Source organism: Peromyscus maniculatus, chromosome 10, assembly GCF_049852395.1.
Source record: "Peromyscus maniculatus bairdii isolate BWxNUB_F1_BW_parent chromosome 10, HU_Pman_BW_mat_3.1, whole genome shotgun sequence".
NCBI classification, from domain to species: domain Eukaryota; kingdom Metazoa; phylum Chordata; class Mammalia; order Rodentia; family Cricetidae; genus Peromyscus; species Peromyscus maniculatus.
This window is the reverse complement of record NC_134861.1, coordinates 47,783,015-47,807,998: the sequence shown is the minus strand read 5'-3', so window position 1 is coordinate 47,807,998 and position 24,984 is coordinate 47,783,015. Positions and strand designations below refer to the sequence as shown.

The 24,984-nt window shown below is 40.4% G+C and overlaps 1 protein-coding gene across 5 annotated transcripts in view; it reads left to right on the top strand.

Annotated features, from left to right (window-relative positions):
- Ppargc1a (PPARG coactivator 1 alpha) overlaps positions 1–24,984 on the top strand; it is a 642,727-nt gene that overhangs the window by 540,029 nt on the left and 77,714 nt on the right. For 3 of the 5 annotated variants that reach the window (XM_042285986.2, XM_076546284.1, XM_076546283.1), the window contains one exon: positions 11,665–11,844. In XM_042285986.2, the coding sequence (XP_042141920.1) occupies positions 11,665–11,844 (180 nt within the window). Of the gene's footprint in view, positions 1–6,571; positions 6,757–11,664; positions 11,845–24,984 lie in introns of those variants that run through there. The other 2 variants (XM_006976093.3, XM_076546282.1) reach the window with 2 other exon arrangements.

The window sequence follows — 24,984 nt, the reverse complement described above, 5'->3', positions numbered from 1 at the left end:
TGTTAGGTTTAATTGATACATGGTGACGTTTCCATTTCTGTGGATTTTTCTCTAGGGAAAGGAAGGTAGATTGGTCCCATGTGGTATCTGAAAGTTCCATCTTCATAGGGAGCAGCGTCATGTGATCCTTTATGTAGGCAGCTCCACATTTGGTGACTGGTTGTTTTGGAATGTCACTTTGCAAGTCACTGGTTTGAAATGGAAACTGTGTTTTCCCCATCAAGGCAATTCCAGATGTCTTTAGTAGAAGCCCCTTTGGGAGCAGGGGTTGGCTAACTCTTCTCTAACTGGACCCCAAGCCTACCCTCTAGTCAATAGACTCTCTTCCTAACAAATATTCTTACTCTGTAAGTCAGATAATGCTTGAAGACACTACTCTTTCTTCTCCTGTCTTGATTTATGCTCCTGATCTGTATGCCAAAAGGGAAGGAAAACCAGGAATAACAAACAGATGCCTTATGTAAGAGGTTGAAATTTTAACCCTCCCAAAGATAATTATATTTTTTAAGAGAGTATATGCCTAATTTGATAAAATTTTCAGTAAGCAAACAAAACAAAGATGATAGTGATGTCTGAGGCAAACATTTCAGAGTTCTGGCCTCTGAAACTCAGGCTTTAGAAGTTAGGTCTCTATGAGACTGAGCACTGACTCTTCTCAGTGTTGGGCCACACCTCCCAGCCTGAGGGGAGAGGATGCTAGACTTTATACCAATGGCGTCCTCTTAAGTACATGAGGAGTATTTTGAGGATGGCTCTGGATGTCTGGGGCTGTTTCTACTTGTTCTGTCTCATGTTTGTTAGGAAGCCATGACCCTAATTCAACATCTTTCTATTTCTAAAAAGAAAAAAAAATGGTTAGTCCTCTTCTGAATATATAAGTGATGCATGCTCATCTAAGAAAATTTGGAAGTTATGGACACACACTAAAGAAAATTAATACATGTGTACAGTGTTCTCAGCACTGTGAACTAGTCTCCTACCCTTTCTTCCTGCCAGCATGTTTACATGTGTGTGTAAATTTTTAGCTAGAATCTTCATGGTTGCTATTACTTCAAACCTAATCAGAAACTTCAATATATTTAAAACAATTTCCCATTATGCTACTAAATGTATTTTGTAGGATTTTCATGGTAGCATTGATGCCATGCTCATGAACAGTGCTTTATCATTTTCTAACTAGCCTACCCAAGGTTGGAAAGTTATATTGAGTGCAAGTTTTCAACAACATGAATGATACAGAATAGTTGATTTTCACACTGAAAATCTTTGTATGCACTCTTCTGTTATTTCTTTGAGTAACTGTAGAATTCAAATTTCCGGATCCATGGGGCTATCCATTTGGAATATTCTTGACACATATTACTTATTTACCTTCTAGGGGAAAAATGTATGCATTTGTAACCCTATCAAGTGTATGTGATATTTATGTTTTTGGATGTAGTTGTAAAAAGTGACAGTCTCTTCTAGTTGTGTCATTCTTTGCTAAAAAGATTTCTTTAAAATTCCCATGTCTGAGTTGCTAATATCAAGTATGATTTCCTATGCCACACAAAACTTGGCTTAGACCTTTAAGATAATTGCTAGTTAGGGTGATAATCCATTTATATGCCTCCACACTTTAGAGATACACTTTTTAGCATGCTAAGGTAAAACACAAATATGGTACTGAAAAAAAAATATGGACAAAAACAAACACCCACCAAAATTTCCAGGGCTGTCTTATGTGATCCAAAAAATAATAATAATACTCATTCCTCCTCCTCCTCCTCTTTCTTGCTATTTGTAAAGTACAGTCTCACCCACAAAAGCAAGAATGGTTAAACTGACAACCATAAGCTGCAATCCCAGAACTAACTACCAGGGACACAGTTTGATTATTTGTTTCTTTTTCCATTTATACAACTTATATACTTAATTTTCCCTAGTCCTAAGTAAATATGGATAGTAGGATAAAATGTTATTTTTACTAAATTTAATATAATACTTTGGGGTACAATAGCACTTTAAATTTTAATACATTCCACATTTTAAAAATATGCAATATGCCTTATTTTTGATTCCAGAAAATAATACTGGCAAATAACCTTGTTAATCATTTCTTATCTGAGTAATCAGTCTGAACACTATAGATGAATGAACCTGAAATAATTAAGATAAATAAAAATATCTGTAGTTTCACAACAATGTCCAATTTAGACATCAGACAATATCAGATTTTAATCAATGCTTTATTATCTATTATTTGTGCTCCTAGTAAGCACAATTCTTGCTTTATGTTTAGATTAGTCCAACTGACTACAGCTCAGATTAATTTTCATGTTATTTTTGGTTGTTGTATAAAAAACGCCAAAAGCACATTTTGAGGTCTAAGTTAAAACTTAGGCTGGCTCCATTCCACAGGGCTCTGCAGAAGCTTTTATTGGGAATGAGAGCTGTGTTGTTCAACATGTCGACCAAATCTTGTTTATTAAAAAAAGAAAAACACAAATGTTACCCGGCATTTAAAGTTGTCCACCCTCCTCCACTTGTTTCACTGAAGGATCTTTGCTCCCTTGGATGCCACCATCGCAGTTCCTATAAAATCAGATTGAGTTTGAGAGCATTCACAGAGGAGAGATCTCTGTTACATTCTAGCCTGCTTGGAACCCTGGAGCCTTATTATCGTCTGAGCTTCAAACTAGAGTCCTAAAGTATGTGCTCAGAAAGCGGTGTGGGGGTGTCAGGATCAAGGGCCCTCTAGGAATTAAAAGCAAACAACTGAATGCCTTTTAGCAATGATTAACTCTACAAATGTTAGTGATTCTGGAAAGGCCCCTGTTCATTCTGGAAGAATGCTTCAGGCAGGTTGAAGTCCTGGGAATGTTGGTTTCCTTTTGTACATGTGTCTTTCCAGGGGTTGCCTCACGGGTCTTTGCAAGTTCTTTGATTTGGGGATAGATACTATAATTCTTCTGAGAAGGGCTATCTAAGATCTGCCTGCCCTTTCTGGCTTGTGTATTTTTTCTCAGCTGTAAAGTTGACACTTAGCTTCTTTTGAGGGAGCATTCTGAGGACTACATTGATTAGTATGTCCTATAGGATATGCTGATTTTACTGTCTCACTCATGTGAACTTGACTGCCCATCATTTTCCCTCTCTACCTTTCTTCTTTAAAGAATTTGGCATCCAATTTACACTTGTATACATTATTTTGAGCTTTATCAGTAAGTGGACAAAGAAAATGATCCTGTTAGTCTTCACTTTGAGATTCCTTCTCTGTTCACAATACCACAATGACATTGAAACTCATGGTCTCGTTATTGTCTGTGGTGTTTGAGTTTGAATATTTTGGTTTGTGTCATTGTCTTTACTTTTTAGAAATAGGCTGTTATATAAAATAGAGAGTATGAAAAACACAAATAGCCTATACTTTGGGGTAGGAATGGGGAAGGAAACAAACACATCATCAAATATACTTCATATCAAATTGAATTCTCTTTCTCCATTTCCCTTAATTCCCCACCACCACCACTGACACACACATATTATAAACTTAAAAGATAGTTTTTCCTACCTCAGCAATGGTGGGATCTTGGAAAACAAATGTTAACAGAACTACTGAAGGGAGGGATTCTATAGTTCTGGGATCTACTCTGTGTAGATACACAACACTATGGGCAGCCATCAAGTGTTAATAAATACCTCTGTCCATTGTTTTGCCAAAACGTGGGTTGATTTGGATATGACTCATGATGGTCAGCATAAGGACCTTGTCCCTGAGCACGGCATGCTTTAAAGGATGGAAAAGGACTTTGAACAAGGCAAGACTGCTTTCATATAGAAAACTATTCACCCTCCCTAAGGATTAGACCTCCCCCCAAATTGTAAGCTTCCCTGTGTTTGTGTTGTGTGCCATTTTTGGCAGCCCTTGCAATGTGTGCCTGTACACATGGTAAAGTTTCCATAGATGTTTGTTGATTGAAAGCAAACATTTGGAAATCTTGAAGCCAAAGTTGGGGAAGGAGCGAGATGCAGGCTACAGAGAGAGCAGCAGTAGTCAAGGCAGAGAGAGAATTAAATATAGAAACTGCCTGGGGAGCCAGGAAAACCCAAGGTTGGTGAGCAACTAACAATTTAAATTCTCTTGAGGAGAGAAAAAAAAGCTGGACAGAAGAGGATTTTTAATCTGAAGAGTTAATTAACCAAATGATAAGACTTCTAAAATATCCTTCTCGTTGGAGTTGTGATTCTAAAGCCTGAGAAACTTGTAGACGGTATCCTGACTTGTTCTACAAATTAGTTTAAAGTTGACTTATATATCAGTAGAAACATAAGGGCAAGAGTGCAGTATGTCTTTGTTTATTAGCCATGGGATGTCTTATCCTCACGTAGCCTCATTATGAAGGTAGAGGACAGAACAGCTGTTTTAAATATACCTTGAGCTTCACGGATCTGCTGATCTGATTAGTTTTCCAAAGTAGAATTAGGTGGCCCAAACAAGAAACAAGAAAACTGCCACAATTCAGTGTGAGCAGGTTAAAATACCAAAGCAGTAATGCACGCAGAGTGATCTAGTGCAAAGAACATCTCTAAAAGGTGTGAATGGGATTTTTCAAAAGTATGGTGCATGCCTAAGAAATGAAAGAATAGAAACCAAGATGTTGGTTACCATCAGGATGGCTTGATAATAATTAATAACCCTTGACTCCTTGTAGCCAAGTGGCTAATATTATTTCACAGTTGACTGTGTGGAGGATAGAGCCAATGACCTTTGTCCTGAATTTTAATAGTTTACCAAAGTTTTACATTAAGTAAAAATCTAATTGGGAAGAAAATTAATGTTTCTTTGTGGAAGTACAGAGTAATGCTACTAATTGCATGTAGAAAGTGTTCCCCAAGTTTGTCTTTTCTGGCTCTTTTTTTTTTTTTTTTTTGAATTTGAAAATAAAATCTACAGTACTTTTCTGCTGCCTGGAAGAGGATAGTCAGGTGCATTCACCTAACATAAGATGTCAAAGCTGTTGGCCATCATGTTCTACTCACTGATGACAAACTCTATTTCATCACACTATCTAGCACCTTGCTGTGGACATCAGAGCAAACAGACCCCTTACACAGGGTCTGAAGTAAGCAGAAGGCTGATGGGCCTTTATTTGTTTTGTATTTCTTCCTTTCTGTTTGAGCAGCTGAGTATAAAAACTGAGAGTAGTCACCTATGTTTTTCTTCTAAGGGGACAGACAATAAAGCAAACACTAAATTAACCTCAGTGGGATAGGAATTTAAATGAATGGTACTTTATAAATTATAGTTAGATGCATGGGGAGTTTTTTTTTCTTTCCAAATTACTGTCAAGCAAAGGAAATGAGCTGATGTTTGAAAGTCTGTGGGGTTTGAAGTATTATGAAAATAGATCTGTTTTCAAAGATACCCTGTGTGTTTCTCGAATTTGCTGGAAGGGTTAAGTCCGAGCAGCCCAGTGTTATGAAGAGCTTTTCCTCTGTGTCCAGGGAGTTTGTTATGTATTCAGTATGTCATGTCATAATAGAAACAGTTGTACCTACATCAGTCCTCATTGTCTCAAGGTACAGACAAAAATACTAGTAAGCAAAGCTCCAGCAGTGAGTTTCTTTGCTGATACCATTTCAGTGTTTTTCCTTCCTTCCCTGGACATTCTTGATTTCAAAAGCAAACTGCACAACCCAGGGCACTAGGCTTGGAATCCAATGTTTATTCAAAAAGGCACCCTGAGGCAGAGAGGAAGAAAATGCTACATGTAAGAAAAGGAAAAAAAAAAAAAAGGCAGTGGACGAGCTAGGCTGTCTTAGGCATGGCAGTAGCGGACTGTATTTACTAACATTTGTTTTCTGGGAGCCCGGGAGAGCAATGGAAAGAATCTCAAGAATAACCTAGGAGGGTAGGGTTTTGTGGCTTGCTCTCCTTATACGGAGCAAAGCAAACTGCAGTAACAGTTTTGGAGTCTGCATTCCCTACTGCCAGGGAGACAGCTGATTTTGGGTGGAGGAGTTTGCTTAGACCTAAACAAATGGGGCCGTTTTTGTTGACCAAACAAGAGAAAAAAAAAAAAAAGCCGATTTGCTGCTTTCAAACACTCCCCCAACAGGGAAAAAGGAATCTCATAAAAATGTATCATGTGAGACGCTGCTTCTGCTTTAGTTCCAAGCTGAGTCTGGGTCCACTTGGAAACCAGTCCTTAAAGAAAACACATTTTAGGCAAGAGTGTAGTTACTCTGTCATGTAACAGGGGACCTTTGCTACTTGCTTGTTTTGGATGAAAAATACATTAAAAAAAAAAAAAAGAGGTTGCAGAAGATTTTAGTTATTATATGACCAGGGCTCCGGTTTAGAGTTGGTGGCATTCAAATCTGGCTTTAGTCACAGTGCGATGCGTGAAACCTCCCTAAGGCCAAGGGTTTCCTTCCTTTCTTTCTTCTATGCCCCCCCCCCCCCCAAGCGTTACTTCACTGAGGCAGAGGGCTGCCTTGGAGTGACGTCAGGAGTTTGAGCAGCAAGCTGCACAGGAGAAGGGAGGCTGGGTGAGTGACAGCCCAGCCTACTTTTTAATAGCTTTGTCATGTGACTGGGGACTGTAGTAAGACAGGTGCCTTCAGTTCACTCTCAGTAAGGGGCTGGTTGCCTGCATGAGTGTGTGCTGTGTGTCAGAGTGGATTGGAGTTGAAAAAGCTTGACTGGCGTCATTCAGGAGCTGGATGGCTTGGGACATGTGCAGCCAAGACTCTGTATGGAGTGACATAGAGGTGAGCTGGGGCTGGGCATTGCAGGACCGGAGCTTCCCTCAGATGCAAGGATTCCTGGAGGGGGATGGGCTGGGGTGAAGGAGGGGACTTAGAAAGTAGCGCGGCGGCGGGAGCTTTTGCTAGGGGAATCTCAATCTTATCTTAACTCCAATAAGTTTGCTATTTTAAGGTGGCTCGGAGATGCCTTGAGCAAATCAGAGCTTAGCTGCTGTCATCAGTGTCTGTGGCGGTTAGAAACTCTTTTCATGTGCCTTTGGCTCTGTTTCTACTCGTATGCAATATTTATGCTCTAAGATATTGATATGAATCAGGAGCTGAAGTCTTTCCAGTGTTCACTGGCCTGCTTGGGAAAATGCCATTTCTATTTATAAGAAAATGAAGATAAACATTATAATGGATGTGTTCAAAGAGAGTCCGTTTTGACTGTCGTCGGGATTTTTATTTTCCGTCCTCCTCTCTCTGTTCATTAAAGAGAGAACTTACAAGATCCCAAATAATCCTGCTGGGGCTGAGGTAGATTGCTTTTCCCACAAAAAAACAAAACGACGGGGCTGTTTCCTTTAAAACAGTTGTGTGTGGCTGAAAGGGTAGGCGAGCGAGTTTGAAAAAAAAAAAAAAAATCCCAGCCTTAGCTGGTGAGAAACCTAATGGTTAAATCTCTCTGTACCACGGAGAGCTGCCTGAAGCTGGGAGAGAATGGAGTTTATGCAGACCGTGTGTGGAGCTACTCACTGCTTGTGTAAAAATAGACCGCAATACATCAATTCCACAGTCTCTGCTGGCTACAATTCATACAGGGGAGGAAAAAACACAAGCAGTTTCCTCGTAATCTCCGGAGTCTAGCTGGGGACAGAGGACCTCGGCGTGTTTGCATTCAGTACAATGGAATGTTCACAGAAAGTTTGGGCAAGTTCGAAAACAAGTGAAACTTTTGTGGACTCTGGTGAGATGGACCCGAATTGAATTGCGCGGAGGATCGGAGCTGCTAACTAACAATGGTGCTTCCTCCCGGTAGCGGGGGCACGTAGGGTAAGGGGGAGGGTCAAGTGCCACACGTGATTTGATTAAATAAGATGTCCGTGTGGTGCGGCGATACACATCTAAAGTGAAAATGATTTGGCGAGGCCGCCTGCGAATGCATTTTTCCTATCTAGCCAGGCGTGTCCTGGATTCTTAACTCTTTGCTGGGTTTGCAGATATTGGCTCTATTTGCCTTCCCCTGGCTTTGGCAGATCGTATTTGCGGTTTATAATTATTCTTATCTTGTGATTTCTTGGTAAGGCAGAATAGATATGGATAATTCATGTGTCCTGTGGCTATTGGGAATCTGAGTTCTAAGTGGCTTCAAAGTCCTAATTGTTGGAGTAGCCAGAGTATCCCGTGGGTGGTTGTCTGGCTGGCACTGTGGGTCGCCTCCATCCACTTTCATTTTTGCGGCTTGTATGTTCCTAATGCTGCTCAGAGATTGAAGAGCTGATCTAAAGGAAATGAGGTGGATTTGCCTCCATGGTCAGAATTCCTGCAGTTTGCAAATAAGCTTCCCAGCCGTTTATAACTACCGCTTTAAGTTTGTTTGTTTGTTTGTTTGTTTTTTCTTAAGGAGGAGGGGATTGGGGCTCAGTGTCCAGCCTCAGACAGGGTTAGCTGTGACTGGCTAGTCACTGCTGCTTAGCAGACAGCCAGCTGCTAGAAACCTGTGCCTTCGTGGCCGTGGCTCTGGGAATCACCCCTGCTTGTCGAAATATTACAAGCAGCAGGTAGCGTGGGCAGCTTTCATTTTTTGAATCATTAATGTTTGCTGTCATCTTAAAACCTATTATGCCCTTTCACACATAATGACAGGACAGTGCATTGGTTAATAAAAGCCCAAATCACCAGAGCTACCCAGAGTCCCTGGTGTTTCACAGCTTAATGGAGGCGATGTACAATAAGGTTACTAAGATTGATAGAGACAGTTCACATGACACACTTCACCAAGACTGTCATTCTTTACTGCCTCTCTCTCCATCCCTCCTCCCACCTCAACTAATGTTTTTACCAGAAGTTAAGATTCCGTTTTTTATTAATATAATTAATGCTACGGAGTCCACTCTCTCCCTTCTCGCTCTCTTTAAAATTTACCACCAATGGCACCAAAACCTCTGAAAGGTTAATGGAGAATTATACTTAATTATAATGAATCATTATCATCCATGCAGTTAAGCTAATTTATTGTCGGCTCCTTAACTAAGGGAAAAGTCTGTTGGGGTGAAATAACGTACAATAATTAGCCTTTTGTGTTTAGCGACTGCTTAGTCTCTTAAATCTTATTGTAAAACTAAGGCCACAGTTGTGAAATTGCTGTCACAGTGGCAAAGTGGCAGCAGAATATCTGTGTAATTTCGCAAGGCACACCTGTTACGGATGTATAGGGGAGCCATCCATACCAGCATGTCAAACAGGGACAGATCCTGGTCTCAGGCTGCTAAGTCCGGCGTTGTCTGAGTCCAGCTATGAATTGATAACAGGAACAGTTGCTTCTACGGATGTCTCTTAGATCAGTGGGATAATGCCACATTCAGAAGCATTGATTTGATCAGGATGTCAACATTGGCAAAGCACAGACACTATTTTGAGCCATAAAGAATAAACATGAACAGTGAGGGAGAGAAGTAGAGGGAAGGGGAGAGAGAGGGAGAGAGGGGAAAGCCAAAGAAAGAGAGAGGAGACTAAAACAACAAATTGATCTTATCCGTTCAATAATAGTCATAAGCTATATTCATATATATATATATATGTATGTATGTATATATATTCTTGGAAGTTAGAGGGTCTTTAAACTAGTCTTGCTTAGAGAGAGTATTTAAAGAGAGATGGCAAGAAGCTGTCTCCCAGCAAGTCAGTGTGACAGTTTACCATTCCAAAACATGCCTTCTGTGCTCCGGGACTGGAGTTGCAGCCATAGGTAGACCAGGCTGTCCCCTGCTTCAGTCTTTCGATGCTCTCTTTGGTCCTGTGTGGTTTTCTGCACTGTTGACAAAGTTCTCCCCTTGTCTCTGCACTGACGGTGTTGAGGAAGAGTTAAGGAAAGGGGTTGTGCTCTGAGGATAAGCAGTGTGGATAAAAATGGAGCCTTGGAAGTGTTACATCCATAACAAAACACTAACACTATACTGGATGCGATCTACTCTTTTTAGCCTGGCTTCCACTTACAAACCTAGCCAGGTTTTCTGACCTGTAGCTTTGGGCTGATTCAGATAATACAAAGACAAATCCAACAAGATGAGAAAGAAGACTTTTTTTTTTGTTGGGGGTGGGTAGCTTTTTCTCGGCACAGCCATGTGCCTGCCTTTGGGGATCTTCTGGGGCCTGGTGATCTTCTGCACAACTGCAATGGTATGCAGACTCTGTTCCCCCTCTCCTTACCTGCTGATTCCATTACCCACTACTTACTCCTGAGCGTGTGGCTCCAGATCACACTGCTGCATATGACCTGTGTGCTGATACAGCCTGCCAGTGATGACAGGGATGCTCCAGAAATTCAGTCTGCACAAAACTTACCGTTTTCAAAATGTAAATGTCAAGGAAGTTTGTCAGCCTTTTGTCCCACTGCTGCCTGGACGGGAACCACTAAATAGCTCTCTGCCACTTTGGAAAGGAAAGGCAGGAGGACCTTGTTTCTCTCTGCACGCGAATGCTTGAATTCAGGCAGATGGCTAGTGAAAGGATGAACTTGTGGTGACTCTGCTGTATATGAGACCCCCATAGTAAGCGTTTTTTGTGGCTCCTTAGAGCACCCAGACTTGGCTCAATAACAAATTAGCCAGTTGAATGTAGGAGACCATCTCATTGGTAAGGGGTTCTGATTTCCTCAGAAGGCAATCTGTTGGGGACATGGGAAGACTTTCTGAACCCCAGAAAGAGGTTAAAAAAAAGTGACATAAAATAACCCTCCTGATAAGTATTTAAACCTTTCAATATATTGAAACCATTTTTTATCTTCATACAAATATGATCATTTTTAAATTCACAACAACTGTAGTGTTGACATACCTCAATAAAACACAAAATATAATAATCATGGTACAGTACTTTGGTTTTTCCCTTTTAGGTGACAGGTGATCCCAACACCCCCCCCATACACACACACACACACACACACACACACACACACACACACACACCCCTTGCAGCACATTCCCAGTGAAAGCTATAAAGGTCACATAAAAAAATAATAAAAATTTTGTTCTTTAACTCAAGGAACTTCCATTTGACCTGTTAAGGATGAAGTCAGAGAACTCATAAAAAGTCAAGTGAGAGTAAATGATTTAAATAACAATTCAAGAGAGCCATGATGAGTCAGAGGACTTGCATCATTAGTTGCTAAATGAATGATATGGATTATAATACTTAAAGGGAGTGGGCACAGAAGAAGTTTTCCCAGTGTAATTCTTGAGTTCTGTTATCTCAGTGAACACTTGTTCATAGGGATATCCATTATATCTGATGGTGATTCCGAGGTACGAATCCACTTGTATACTTCTCTCGAACCAGTCCTATGATAAGGACAGAATAAAACCATGTGTGTAGTTAACTATAAGAGGGTTTGAAACTCACCGAGTATAACTACCCTGGAGGTAGGAGTGAATTCTGTTGGTTTTTAAATGGAAGACTCAAGGAGGCCTTCATGGAAACATAATACTTAGTTTGGATCTGGGTTTAGAATTTGGATGGGGGAAATTAGACAAAATACTCCCGGGGAGCTAAGCAAATAAAGAATGGAAGGTGTTTCCCCTGGCGATTAGAGCCCAGAGCCAGCTTTGGTGCTGCCGTTGAATTAACCAGACTTAATTCCTATCACATGCTATTGCTGTTTAGTGAATTCCTGCTGTTAATAACCATTGTTTTTTCTTTTGCTGCCTCCTGCAGTGTGCTGCTCTGGTTGGTGAGGACCAGCCTCTTTGCCCAGATCTTCCCGAACTTGACCTTTCTGAACTTGATGTGAATGACTTGGACACAGACAGCTTTCTGGGTGGACTGAAGTGGTGCAGTGACCAATCAGAAATCATATCCAACCAGTACAACAATGAGCCTGCAAACATATTTGAGGTAAGCATCTCCTCTGGAGAATTTAACTTCTCATTGACCTTGGTGTGGGCCAAACCGACGCGGTGCCATGCCTGGATACATATGTGCTCTTACATGGTTGCCAGTAGGCAATTCGTCATTGCAGCTAGAGAATTTCTATGTTGTGGAAACACCATGCTTGTTACGTTATGGAAAAATGGTGCTTTTTGGAATGAAGGCGCTAAGGCCTGACAGCAGAGTGTGTTAAACTGTGTTGAAATACAAGGGGTTGTGAAAGCTTTGGGGACAAGGAAGAAAAAAAGTGTCAAGCTGTTGACTCCCCTTTGTTCCCACAGAAAGGGGCCTCACAGCAAATGGTGCCTAAAATGAATTAACACAGAATAAGGCATTTCTTTTTCACTAAGGGGTTAATGTCTATTGCCGTTTGTTTTACCTTGTATGTGAACAGTTTTGATTATTGCTATTATATTATTGCTTCATACCCCTAATTTTCTCGCATGATGGAAAATTTCTAAACTCAAAAAAATCTAGTATGTACTTATAAATTAGTCAAAATTCATTTACCTTTCAGTAGTGAGAATTACCTCCCAGACTCTAGACGCCTATTATGAGCCTACCCTATAATAAAGAATGTTAATCTACTCCTATTAAAGTGTTACTCAGAGAAACGAGGTTCACTCTCACAAGATCGGGACTCATTTACCTGAAAATAAATCATTTCTTATAGTGATAAGCATTCAGTAAGTACTGTGACAAGTGAATTGGGTGCAAATTGCCAAATCAACTAATTTTCAGCCTCAAAATCAGCATCAGTACCACAGCTTCCGAGCCCCTCTGAAGGGTGCACACAAAACTTCTGTTAGCCACTGGTCACTACGTTACTGTCTTCCCACTTACACAATTAAAATCTCTGTTCTTTAAGAGAGCACATTTTTATAGTTATTCAAATTTTATACTACCCAGTGCATAGGTGGTACTGAATAAATAAATGATTGTTGAATAAATTCATGATAAAAATGATAATTGTTGATAAGCAATATTTAGTAACAATGATGGCTACCATTTTGGATCACTTCTGCCTTCTGTATACCATCACACACACATCCTTCAAAACAACCTTTTGCTTTCACATATTATTCCATATATATGTGTATATATGTATACATTCTCATTTTACATATGCAGGCACCGAGGTCCAAAGAAAGTTAAGTGATTTCACCAAAACCACACAGTTGACAAATAAAGACTTAACATTGAATTTCTAAATTTATCTGATTTCAAAGTCTATATCATTGATAAAAATAGGGAGACAGTGATTCTTGGGTGACAGCCATCCTTTACAAAGATGTATCAAGCTGCTTCTTTGCTCAATATACTTAAAAATAGAACAGAATGTCTCCCTTTTGTGTTGGCCTGTGTGGAGGTACTGGGTGGCTGGTGAATTAAGGTGCTTGTCAGTTCTGTGGAGAGCTAAGATTCTGTGACATGCCTGGGACATTACCTGGACCTTAAGAGACTATTTCAGGTCGGGGACTAAAGACTAGGGAGTGAGCAAAGTGGAGGAAACATCAAGAGTTTGTGGTTGGTTATACTTTCCCAGGCTTCTCAGCTGGGTCTTAGAAAGTTCACATAAGGACGTGGCTGGATAGAACCGGTAAAATGAACATTCCTCATCCAGTACACTTGTCAGGTTACAGGCCCATTCTAAGTCATGCAGCATTAAATAAACAGTTCTTTTCAAACATGTCCATCTCTATAGGCCTCTTATCTCAAGATCAACTATGGCTATTCCATATTGGGTGAATGCCACACATTTTGTAGATGATGGTTCTGGGATAACTGAAAGGTGGGGGTAGATAATGTGGTAATCATTACCTCCTAGGAAGGCTGATTTCAGAACTTTCCCCATGACCTTATGTCCCCATATTTTATCTTGTAGAATCTGTGGGGGTACTTCTCATTTATAGCTTCAGGAGTTTTGGCTTAGCAGCCAGTCGGTTATCTATATATAGATGCTTAATCTATGCTGCAACACTCTTTTTGTTTCCCTATATAACTTCCTCCACTGATAGAATTGTTTGCAATGCTCTAAAACACATGGTTCATTTAATTTAATCTCTCATTAGGTCATTTTAAGCCAATGATTCTAAACCAAAGGCAATTTTGTACCCTCAAGGGATATTTGACAGTGTCTGGAGGTATGTTTGATTGCTAGGAGTAGATGACAAGGTGATACCTCTACTATTTAGAAGGGAGAGACTAGGAATGACACTAAATACCCTATAATGTGCAGAGTATCTCATTGCAAAAAAGAGCTGTTTGATTATAAATGACTGGTGCTACGCTTGAGAAGTCCTGGTCTTATTGTTATTGTTGTTGTTGTTGTTGTTATTATTATTATTATTATTATTATTATTATTATTATTATTATTATTTTAATCACTGAGGTTCTCCCTTATGAAATGCAAAAATGATTTGGTCAGATTGCTGAAGTGAAACATAGTACAGTGTTGGATCTATAAAGAATAAGACTCCAGAAGAAATGATAGAGATGCCTGGACTTCAAGACTCATGTGTTAGGTATTCTCCTAGTGACAGAGGATAAGAACGGCTGTTTTGACAAAGGCTCACAGCAGTCCTCTCTGATGTCACAGGATCCCTTCTTCTTTGACTGGGCAAAGGGTAAGGTCATATGTGGCAACTGTGTCACCGCCAGCAACAGCGTCATGAGCCCTGTCACCACAGTGTGCTGACTCCCTCACTCTTTGCCCTCTAGTGTTAAACTGACACACATCTCTCCCATGATGGGAAACAAAAGTGAGCATTAGTGAAATTCTAAAATTGAGTTGCTCCATATTTGGGGACAGAGTTCTCTTTGCCTGACTGTGGCCTTGGGTGCCCTCTGCCAAAGTAGTTTTTCACAAGAGCTGTTTCCCAGGGCCACCCACTCCCATGGACTTTCCTCCTGTACTCCCCTTCTGCTGATCCTCAAAGCCCTGCCTCATCACATTTGAGAAGGCCTTGGCCTTGAACAAGACAAACAGGCACGGCTCTGCCTGAGCTGATCTGTCAGTTGTAAGCATTATTACGTACCTCTGCCTCGCAGGATAAAATAAACTATCAAGGAGTTAACCATTTTTCCCTGACTCAAGTTGCATATTGATGTCATAGCTGGAAACTAGCCATGGGGTTCTCAGTTGTAATCAAAGCAGAGAGTGAGCTTTAGGCTGACATGATAGTATAGCAGAACCATCATGTGATGTTGAGTGTTGGGAGTGTGTGGTATCCACTTCCTTCTGGCCTCTAGCATACATGTAAATCTTAAGTTTAGTTGTCAGTCAATGTCACAAACATCAAATAAGGAATGACAAAGAAAGAATGGAGTTGAAAGGCCCCATGGATAAAATGCTTGCTGTCCAAGCATGAGAACCTGAATTTTGATTCTCAACACCCATGGCAGAAGGCAAGCATGGAGGTACATGCCTGTAACAGTGCTTGAGAGGCAGAGACAAGAAGATCCCAGGAGCCTGCTGGCCAGTCAGGCCAGGCAACTGGTCAGCTCCAGGTTTGCTGGGAGATTTTATGCCAAAACTAAGGTGGAGATTGATTGGGATAACACCTGATATCAACGTCTAGCCTCCATAAGAGTGTGCATGAGCACCTGTACACTTACACACACACACACACACACACACACACACATGTGTATACATATATACACAAATACCCTGTACAAACGTACATATTTATACACACAACATAATGCAGTTCAACTCACAATTTATGAAAGAATAAATTCTAAGTGTGACAAAAACTGAGCTGACATACATACAATTGGTTGAATCATTCACTGGACACAAATTAACTTGTGCTTGCAACACCTGCACTTGGATGTGTAAATCCTGGAGACCAGGTATAATTCAGAAGCCACTTTGAGGAACAGGGCATAGAGCCTATAAGGACAGCCTCCAGTGCCTGATCCGTGTGTAAGGAAAACAGGATGCTGTCTCTGAGCAAACTGGTAACAAGATTTATGTTTTAGAATATTGCAACATGACTTCCTTCCCTGGTTGCCTTTGTACATTGTTTGGTGGAGAATAAAGGAGTGCTTTTATGGCAGAGCATTGTATAAAGATGGGTGGTATGGGGTTTATTTAATTAGCACCCAGGCCTTTCTGGGTCACTGTGAGCCACCTTGTCTGTGCTTTATTTTAACACCCGACATAATGCCTTCATGATACGAGTGAATGGACATCTTTCATTCATTCATCTGGTACTTCTGAATGCAGCTACTTGGCGTTCCTTAGAACACTGGTATGTGGAATGCAGTCTCTGGAGGTCATTGCTTACAATGTACTCAGAGGACAGCCTGTGCTAATGAAAGTACATTCAACAGTTGTAGCCAGCACTCAGGTTTGGAAATGATGGCAACTTACGGTGAGGTTTGAGGTTCTGAACTAGTGTAGCCCAAGTGTGAGTGGTGACTCCTTGATGTCTGTGTGGAAGGTGTTCTCCTGTGCGCTACGAAATAAGTATGATGGAGCACTCAAAGTGCTTGATCATCCTGATTGGAGTATAAGTGTCTTTAATATTTTTTCTTGTGGCTTTCTATTTATAGTCTAACATTTTTTAATAATGATAATATATTATGTACATACTAAAAAAGCTAAAATAGCCAATGTTGACAAATTCAGCAGACACTTAGCATTACAAAAGGATCTGCTAGTTGTCTTCACTGAAGGTTTCCCAGCTTAAAGGTGAGGAGAAAGTCAGTACCTACAGAGCTAAAAAGGAAAACTCACTCTACTTTGTAAGGAAATTTAAATCTAGTTTGGGTGGCCAAATGTGAAAATATAAAACAATTAGCCAACAATACAAGGCTATAGGTGTATATATGTGTACAAGTGTATCTATACTTTTATATATTAACACATGAACAATAATGCAGGACTGTATGACCATGTATATACATATGTGTGCATAATAGGATTGGCTAGCATGTATAGGCAACGCATAAATGAATATATATGTATACATATGTATATATACACATATACACACAACATATAAGCAACTAGCAAACACTGCATGATTGTGTATGTGGAGGAAAAGCCTGAGCTCAATTCCAGGACTTGAATTCCCACCAATCCCTAAACTCACCCTAAACTCAGGACTTGAAAACCCTCCAATTCATGAGATTGAAATCCCATCAATCCCGGAGCTTGTCCCAAGCTCAGGACTTAAAAACCCACCAATCTCAACCCTAGAAAACTCTGCCCCTAAGCAACCCTGTATAAGCTTGTCTCCCACTCAGTTCTTTGCTACTTCTCACTGGATTAGAGTCAACCACCCTCCTGTGTTTTTCCCAATAAATCTCTTGTTCAAGGTTTGTTATGTGGTGTGACTTTGTGGTAGTCGTTGGATCCCAACCACCAGGATACCTTTTTCCTCACATCTGTAACACTTAACAATGTTTGCGTGTGTGTGTGTGTGTGTGTGTGTGTGTGTGTGTGTGTGTGTGTATTTCTAGCTAAGAAAGAAAACAGCAGGGTAGATTCACCAAGGCTCCTGAGAGAATGAAAGAAAGGTTTTCAGGGAGTAGGGCTGGAGGTGAAGAATTTGGTACACTCAAAATGGAATACAGTCTCATGGGAAGACACGGTATAAGTTTAGATCTAGAACAGCCACACTGTTATGGGGGCTCACTTTGCATTGGGAAGTATTCACAAGTTTGCATGATAGAAACTAATGTCCCACAGGAGGCCAGTGTGATGGAGGTGGGTATCAACGAGAATCATGCTGGTAGATCTAAGAGGTAGAGGCAAAAAGAAAGTAAGCAGAAGCCAGGCAGCCTGGGTGCTATCCTAGGACATGGGAAGGAGGAGGTTAGAGGGATGGCATCCAGAAAAAGGTTCAAAGAACCTTGAAGAAAAATTCCATCAGCCCTGATAATATGAGTTATATATAGAGGGAGGTGACAAGTAATGTTGACTTGAACACATTCCAAAGGGAATCAGGTCTTCATGGATACCACTCCTGATCACGTGATTGCTCACTGTTGCAAACTGAAGTACTTCCTTCAACTTGTAAATCATTTTATAAAGAGTGTTCCTTCTCCCTGTGGCCTCAAGCAGACCATATTTACCCAAACCCACAAATTTGCATGATGTCAGTTTTACTCTCTTGTCTTCTTGGAGGACATTTTGTAGCTTCCCATCGTAATGAATTCCTACCTCTAACTGTGACAGTGGCCAGGAAGACTCTTCTATGAATGGTAAACCTCTAGGAATTTTAACAAAACAAAGTATGTAAGAAAAAATTTTTACGTTCATTCTACCATCAAGAGAATAAATTATCCTTTGTTGTGTGGAAAGAGTGAATTCATTTACAATAATCACTTTTTAAAGATTTCTAGGATTCCCAATTTGCAATCAATAAATGCTTGCCATTTAAATTAAATTTATGGCCCACCACCAGATTTTTTGCCACACTTGGTAATGACACTTTCAGAGAGCATAGACTTCAAGTAAGAAAATAATAGCCATTTAAGTGGGGAGATAATTGGCTGTAACATAAGAACACTGAAGAATGTTGAAGCTCACAGAGACTTATGGAGTATTTTAAAAATTTATGTTGTACTTATCTTTGCATTTGTAGTCTACCACAAAATTCCAAATTCTGAGCATAAATCAGTTAGATGTTCATCTTGGAGGCTCACAAATCAGAAACCAACAATCTGATCCAGGCTGTGTGCTGTTGCTGTTGCATTTTCAACGACTATTATCAGCTTATCATGCAGAGAGACCAACTGGGCTTGGGTCTGTGTGTGTGTGCATGCTTGTGTGTGTGTGTGTGTGTGTGTGTGTGTGTGTGTGTGTGTGTGTGTGTGTGTGTGTATGTGTGTGTGTGTGTGTTCATTTATGCACCTTAGGTAAACACAATTTTAGACTTCTTGGCTTGATAACATCTGGCTTATCTTGGGAACATCTGGTTTATCACCCTATTTTCTCCCTGCCATTATGCTGACCATTGGAAAAATATGGCTTAGGAGTTCTGCCCCACAGGGCTGTGTCTTTTGGCATCCACCCTTGCTAATAAATAGCAAGTCACAGGATGCAGGTTGCATGGCCAGGGGTCACTAGCACATACTTCCTCGGTCATGGATCTTGTTAATGAAAATGGTAGTTACCAGGGATGAGGCGGGCTGCTCTTCATCATGAAAGCTGATCCAGTTCCTTGCCTTTGTAGTCTGGGAAGTAAGAATCTATATGTTTAATTAAGCACACCTATTACTTTTTAGCACTTACTCATTTTCTTTGGCAGCATTTGAGATGGAATGTAGGGTCTCCTGCATTCAAGACATGCACTCTACCCACTTGAGCCCAATCCCCACCCTTAACTTTAGATAGTAGTAGTTATTTTATGGTTGTTTTGTGATTTGGTAAAGGGGTTAAAAGACATTTCATGTCAGACACTCTATGTGCTCTAGGAAGTATGTGAGCCATTTGTTTGTCTTGGTGCTTTCTGATTTCCCAGAGTCTCAGGTTATTTAAAAATAAACATTCTTTTACTTGGATATGTTTAGGGATTAGAAGAAAAGGAAGAAAGAGAGAAAGAGAGAGAGAGAGAGAGAGAGAGAGAGAGAGAGAGAGAGAGAGAGAGAGAGAAAGTGGAGACCCAGATTCACAACACCCTGAAGTTGAATCAGGAAAGGAGTGACCAGCTAACTCCCTGGGTTACTTCAAAGCTATCCATCTAGGTTAAAGCAAACACTATTCTGGGTTCTGCACTGGGCAAACAGTCCCTGTGTTCAGCACCTGGGTGCTGTGTGGTAACCTCATCCATATGCTGTCTATATTTGTTCGTGGACATCTAGCTATGTGCGCTGTCATAGGGGTGCAGCCCAGCAGATGGCTCACCTCAGCATGAGAGGAACGCACAATGCAGTTACAGAGATGAACATTATCACACTGTTAAACCAAGAACCAAACTGCTCCTGCACAGTCCCTTGTCCCAGACTTCACATTTTTAACAAGGTTAATTTGTCTGTATAATTATGCACCTATTCTTTTAGCAATGAAAACTTTTATTGTGGGTTTAATAAAATGAATTGCCTGTGATATGAAACAATTCTGGAAGGCTCAGTTTTATTTTCTTCCTTAACCTCTCAAGCCTCCTTTTAAGATTGTGCCCTCTGAGGTTCAGATGGAAGGGAAAACAGAAATCATTTTGCTGTCAAAGAGGCTAACTTGGAACTAAGTAGCCAGGATGAGTGCAAGGGGAAGCCGAGAGAAAGCCACAGTGAGACATACAGGCCTTACTCTTGACAAGGGCACAATTTTTTTCAGAGCAAAAGTAACTTCTTATCCATAAAGCTATTTGTCCTGAAATGAGAATAGGTGATACTTCTATGTCTTCTCTTTCCCAAAAGGTTAGAATAATCACAGTTTCAGGTCCTAAAGCTAACATGGTGTACACCTGCCCTTCTCCATTACTACTGCAAATTATTCATTCAAGGTTCACAACCAGATGGATTAATGAATTACCAGATCTGGGGGATATCTTGGCCTGACTTTTATACACAACTTTCTTTTTACCTCTCCCTTTAGTCTTGTGATTGAGGTTATCGCTTCTGCAAGCCAAGCCTCTGGAGAATTTCCCCCAGGAAATACCTTCTATAAGCATCTTCTGCATTTTCCTGTTCCTTCTCAACTCCTGCTCACAGGCAGCTGTGGCAGCCAGTGGGTCAGCAGGGATGGGAGAGACCACCCAGTGACCAAATCTTTGGTAACCCATGACCTTCCTGATGCCAAATATGCATATTTTTCCCTCCTCTGCTCAGCCTTGAGAGTGAGTTCTGTGGGGTTCCTTGCTCAGTGTGTATAACTGGAGCTCTGAACTTTGCGGGAAAGCCTTAGAGCTATTTGCAAAGTGCTGGTGCTCAGTGAATACTAAATTACATGTAGGAAACAGTCTACAGTACCAGTTACACTTCATTTTTATTCTTGACACAGACACCTAAATCAGAGAACAGTAACATTTCAGAGATTATGCAAGCAGTTTGGGTATGTTCCAACACCATAATAGGATCAGAATTTTAAGGCCTTTTGTATTATTACCAATAGTCGCTTAGTTTCTACTGCAGTGTTCTTTGTAGGGAATTACAGCTTTTACTAAAAAGATTAAAATGCTATTATGCAAATGATTGCAGTATGTTATTGTGTTTACAAATTAACATCCATGGCTCAACACACAAATTAACTAACTATTCTATCTGTGTTATTAAGGATTTAATAAAGTAACTGTTAATAAAAATGGGTAGCCTGGAACACTTAATAAGAAACAATTGTAATTTAACACACACAACTAGAGTCTGGTGTTTAATGTTCTAGGTGATATTGTAGTAAAATCAAGTCGAGCAGAGGCTTTAGAAAAACCACCCTTGTGTGAATGGTGGAGATGTCTGCTTGAGATGCTGATGAGCAAGAACTAAATAGCTACAGGCTACAATATACAGTGGGCAGCATATCAATAAATCTAAGCAAAGCACACAAAACATCTTCTATTAAAAAGTGGTTCATTGAAATGATAATTGCCCTCTGTTCCATGTCTGATATGTTCCACGCTCCCAGAGAATACTTACATTATTCTAAAATGGAGCTCAGAGCACATTTTGCAGTGGTGCCTGGGACTTAGCTGCCGAATATCACCGTGTGATAAAAGAGGAAAAGGCGAGCCTCGGACTAAGATGGCTTTACAAACAGGCTGCAAATGGCTATTCCTGGCTGTGCATGAGGGATCATAAAAGCCAGCAGATAAGAGCCGCCAAGGTCCCTGAGAAATGAATGTGTGTGATTATGTTATCTCTCACTTTGGATTTACGGGATGGACCGACAGCACCTTCACTTTCGCCCCACAGGACAAGGAGGAAGAGATGCAGATTTTGGATAGCAAACTTTGTTGGGAAGGCTTTAAATTCCAAAACAATATAAAGTAAATTTTTTTTTGTATGAAAATGTCCTTACATAACTCAACACCAAATACAATGGATTATGTGTAATGAAAATTTATATTAAACGTGATTCTAAAATATCTTATTTTAAAGAAACATGGCTCAAGAGAGACCTAGGATTCCAATGTCTGAATCCCCCGATAGGTCTCATGATAAGAGGTAGGGGGTATTACTTAAAATCAAGCGAGCTAGCAGAGAAGAGACCCAAGGACTCAATTCACATTTCAAATATTTTGAATTTGTTCCCTCTCTGATCAAAGATGAGGACAACTTCAAAGTCTTCAGACAGTTACCTGTTTAAGTCTAACCTTCTGAGAGGGAAGAGCTACATGTACTCAGGGAATGTACCGGCAGGGAAGCCATCGCAAAGTTGGCCAAGGTTTGTGTAATTTATTTTGTTCCAAATAGCACCTCTGCTGTTGTTGGGAAACTACTTATGCAAATTTTTGATATCTAGCTTGAGCAAGGTGCCTGGTTCCTTCATTTCCTTCCACATTTGGATAAATTGTGTTGTTCTTCACTATTCCAAATTTGTCCTTGTGGAAGTGAACACTTGCAAATTGGTTGAAGCTTCCTAAAAGAAAGCAAGCCAGGGAGGAGGGGAGAGGAAGGAAAAAAAAAAAGAAAAAAGAAAAAAGAAAAACCTGACCAAAAAAACAGTTGCTGTGACAGCTTATGATTTGATGGTGTGTGGCCTTGCCCTGTTCCCAGGCACCTGATCAAGAAAGTCGAACAATCCTGTTATGCAGGCATTCCGGAAATCTTGCCAACATTCACCTGACATGACCAGGGTTTAAAGTCCTTGAGGTAACTTTATGGAACGCGATGGAACACTGTGCTTGTGGCTATGGGTGCCTATATACTCACATTCTCTTATTTTATAAAGAAGAGGTGGGGGCAGGGGGGGGGGGGGACTCGGATCTTTGCCATAGAAGGGTGGTAAAATAATTAGTCCAGGAGACAAATGTCTTGGACCATGTTTAAACAGAGCTTTAAGGACACAGTGTTCCCAACACTCACATATCTAAATACAAACGAGTGTCAGCTGTTATACAGACTGAAGCCTAGCAGCCTGCTTTCACGTAGGTCATCGTCAATCCATTTTGGTCACAGTCACACTGCACATCTGTTTCTGCGAGCTGCAGCTTCTTAAGGTGGCATTTGGACTTCATAAGAGCACAAACAACCCAGCTATAAATTGCCACTGCTGGAGTTATTTTGAATAAGTGTATACTGTTTCATATTTATAATGGTGAGGCTTCATAATAGTCGCAGTGAATATATAACACCCATCAGTTCAACAAGCATGAAATTGTATGTTGTCAACTTGTCACATAAATAGAGTCATATTCTGGCTCGCGATAATGTTGAACTAACATTTTTTTCCCCCAGAATTGTCAAGAGGGTCACACACACTCACACACACACACACACACACAAAAAAAAAAATTAAAAGAAGAAGAAGGGAAAATAAAGTGAAGGAGGTGATTGGTGCTTCCTTTAGGTATCTTTGTAAAGCTGAATTGCTTGCCACTACCATCTTTCCCAAGAAGCTCCCTTTCCTTGAGTGAATGCTAATTGGTTAATTGGATGTGTTTTCTCTGTCATCTAGTGATATCATTTCTATCCAGACCCTGGAGGGTCTTGCATGTGTGAATGAGTGACTTTTTTTTCTTTTCCTTTTCTTTTCTTTCTTTTCTTTCTTTCTTTCTTTCTTTCTTTCTTTCTTTCTTTCTTTCTTTCTTTCTTTCTTTCTTTCTTTCTTTCTTTCTTTTTTTTTGCTTGTGGTTCTCTTTTTTTAAAAAATTCTATTCCTGTGGTGAAAATCAGTGCTAATTGCTACAACTTTAACTCTGTGCTGCTCTGTGAGGCTTTCTCCCTGTCTTTGCACCCTGATTAACTCTTAATTCTTTCTTTATCAGAGCTGTAGGAAACAGTGACAGGAAGACACTTTGTTCAAACTTTTCTGAGTCAGAAAATGGAGAGAGAGAGAGTAAGAGAGAAAGAGGCAGAAAGGAAATGATTGTACCAAATTTGCAACTTGCTGAAAGGAAAAAAGAGAATGAAATGTGTTCGCGGGCAGCTAGGGAGCAACTCAAGAGACCGGTTTCTACTGTGGTTGAAATTTCTGCACCAGAGGCGTGAGGAGAAACCAGTGCGAGGAGGAGTCTTATTCTGCTTTTGAGAAATTCTTAGATGTGTTCAACTCTCCCCATCCTTCTTCAATGGCCCGAAGACAAGAAAGCATTGCAGCCTATGTCTGCAATCATTTTGACTTAGCCGGTTAAGTTGCTAACTTTAAGACCTGGGGACATTGTCTTGCCTTAAATCAAACACTATGCAGATATTACTGAGGCTTATGACTAACCCAGCTCTCTTCATCCCGTGTCATTGTGAGATGGATGGTCGAATCTTCTCGAAGGAGAAATGATTTGCTGGTCAAAGCTCTTGGTCTCATTTTTGCGTTTCTTTGTGCTTTGGGGTTTAAAAGTTCATTCATCTTTCAATGGTTGTAATTATTGTTACACAGCAGTATGTCTAGCTTTTTGCCAATTTCTAAGAATACAGTGGCTTAGAGGAGACATGTTCCCTGACCCCATGAAACTCATGGTTAGTGATGAAAACAAGCCTCTAAAACTGAAGGAGGTAAACACTCTAATAAAGGGAATGTTGGGTACTTCCTTCACTAATTACCTTGCTTACCAAAAAGATAAATTCTGCTCTTCCTTTCAAAAACACCTCCACCTTGAAGTGGACTTTTGTTTGTTTGTTTGCTGACTTGCTTTCCTGGAGACACTTTCCCCAGTTACAGGGCCTTATCCCTCCACCTTGAAGTGGACTGTTGTTTGTTTTTGTTTGTTTACTTGCTGACTTTTCTGGAGACCACTTTCCCCAACTACAGGATCTTTCTCTTTCCAACTAGGAACCCAAAGATAAGATCTAAAATTTTTGAGGCAGAGACTCAGAATGTTTGGAATTGTGAGACATTAGACAAGCTACAGGAAATTCGTTGAGAAAATAAGAGTTTGCTCATTGGAATTGCTGAAGGAGATTAAGCGGAAGTAACCATAAAGGGAAGACAGACCCTCCGTCAACTGAGAGCTCTTACACCAGTGTGCACATCTGACATGTCCAAAATGCTGTGCCGC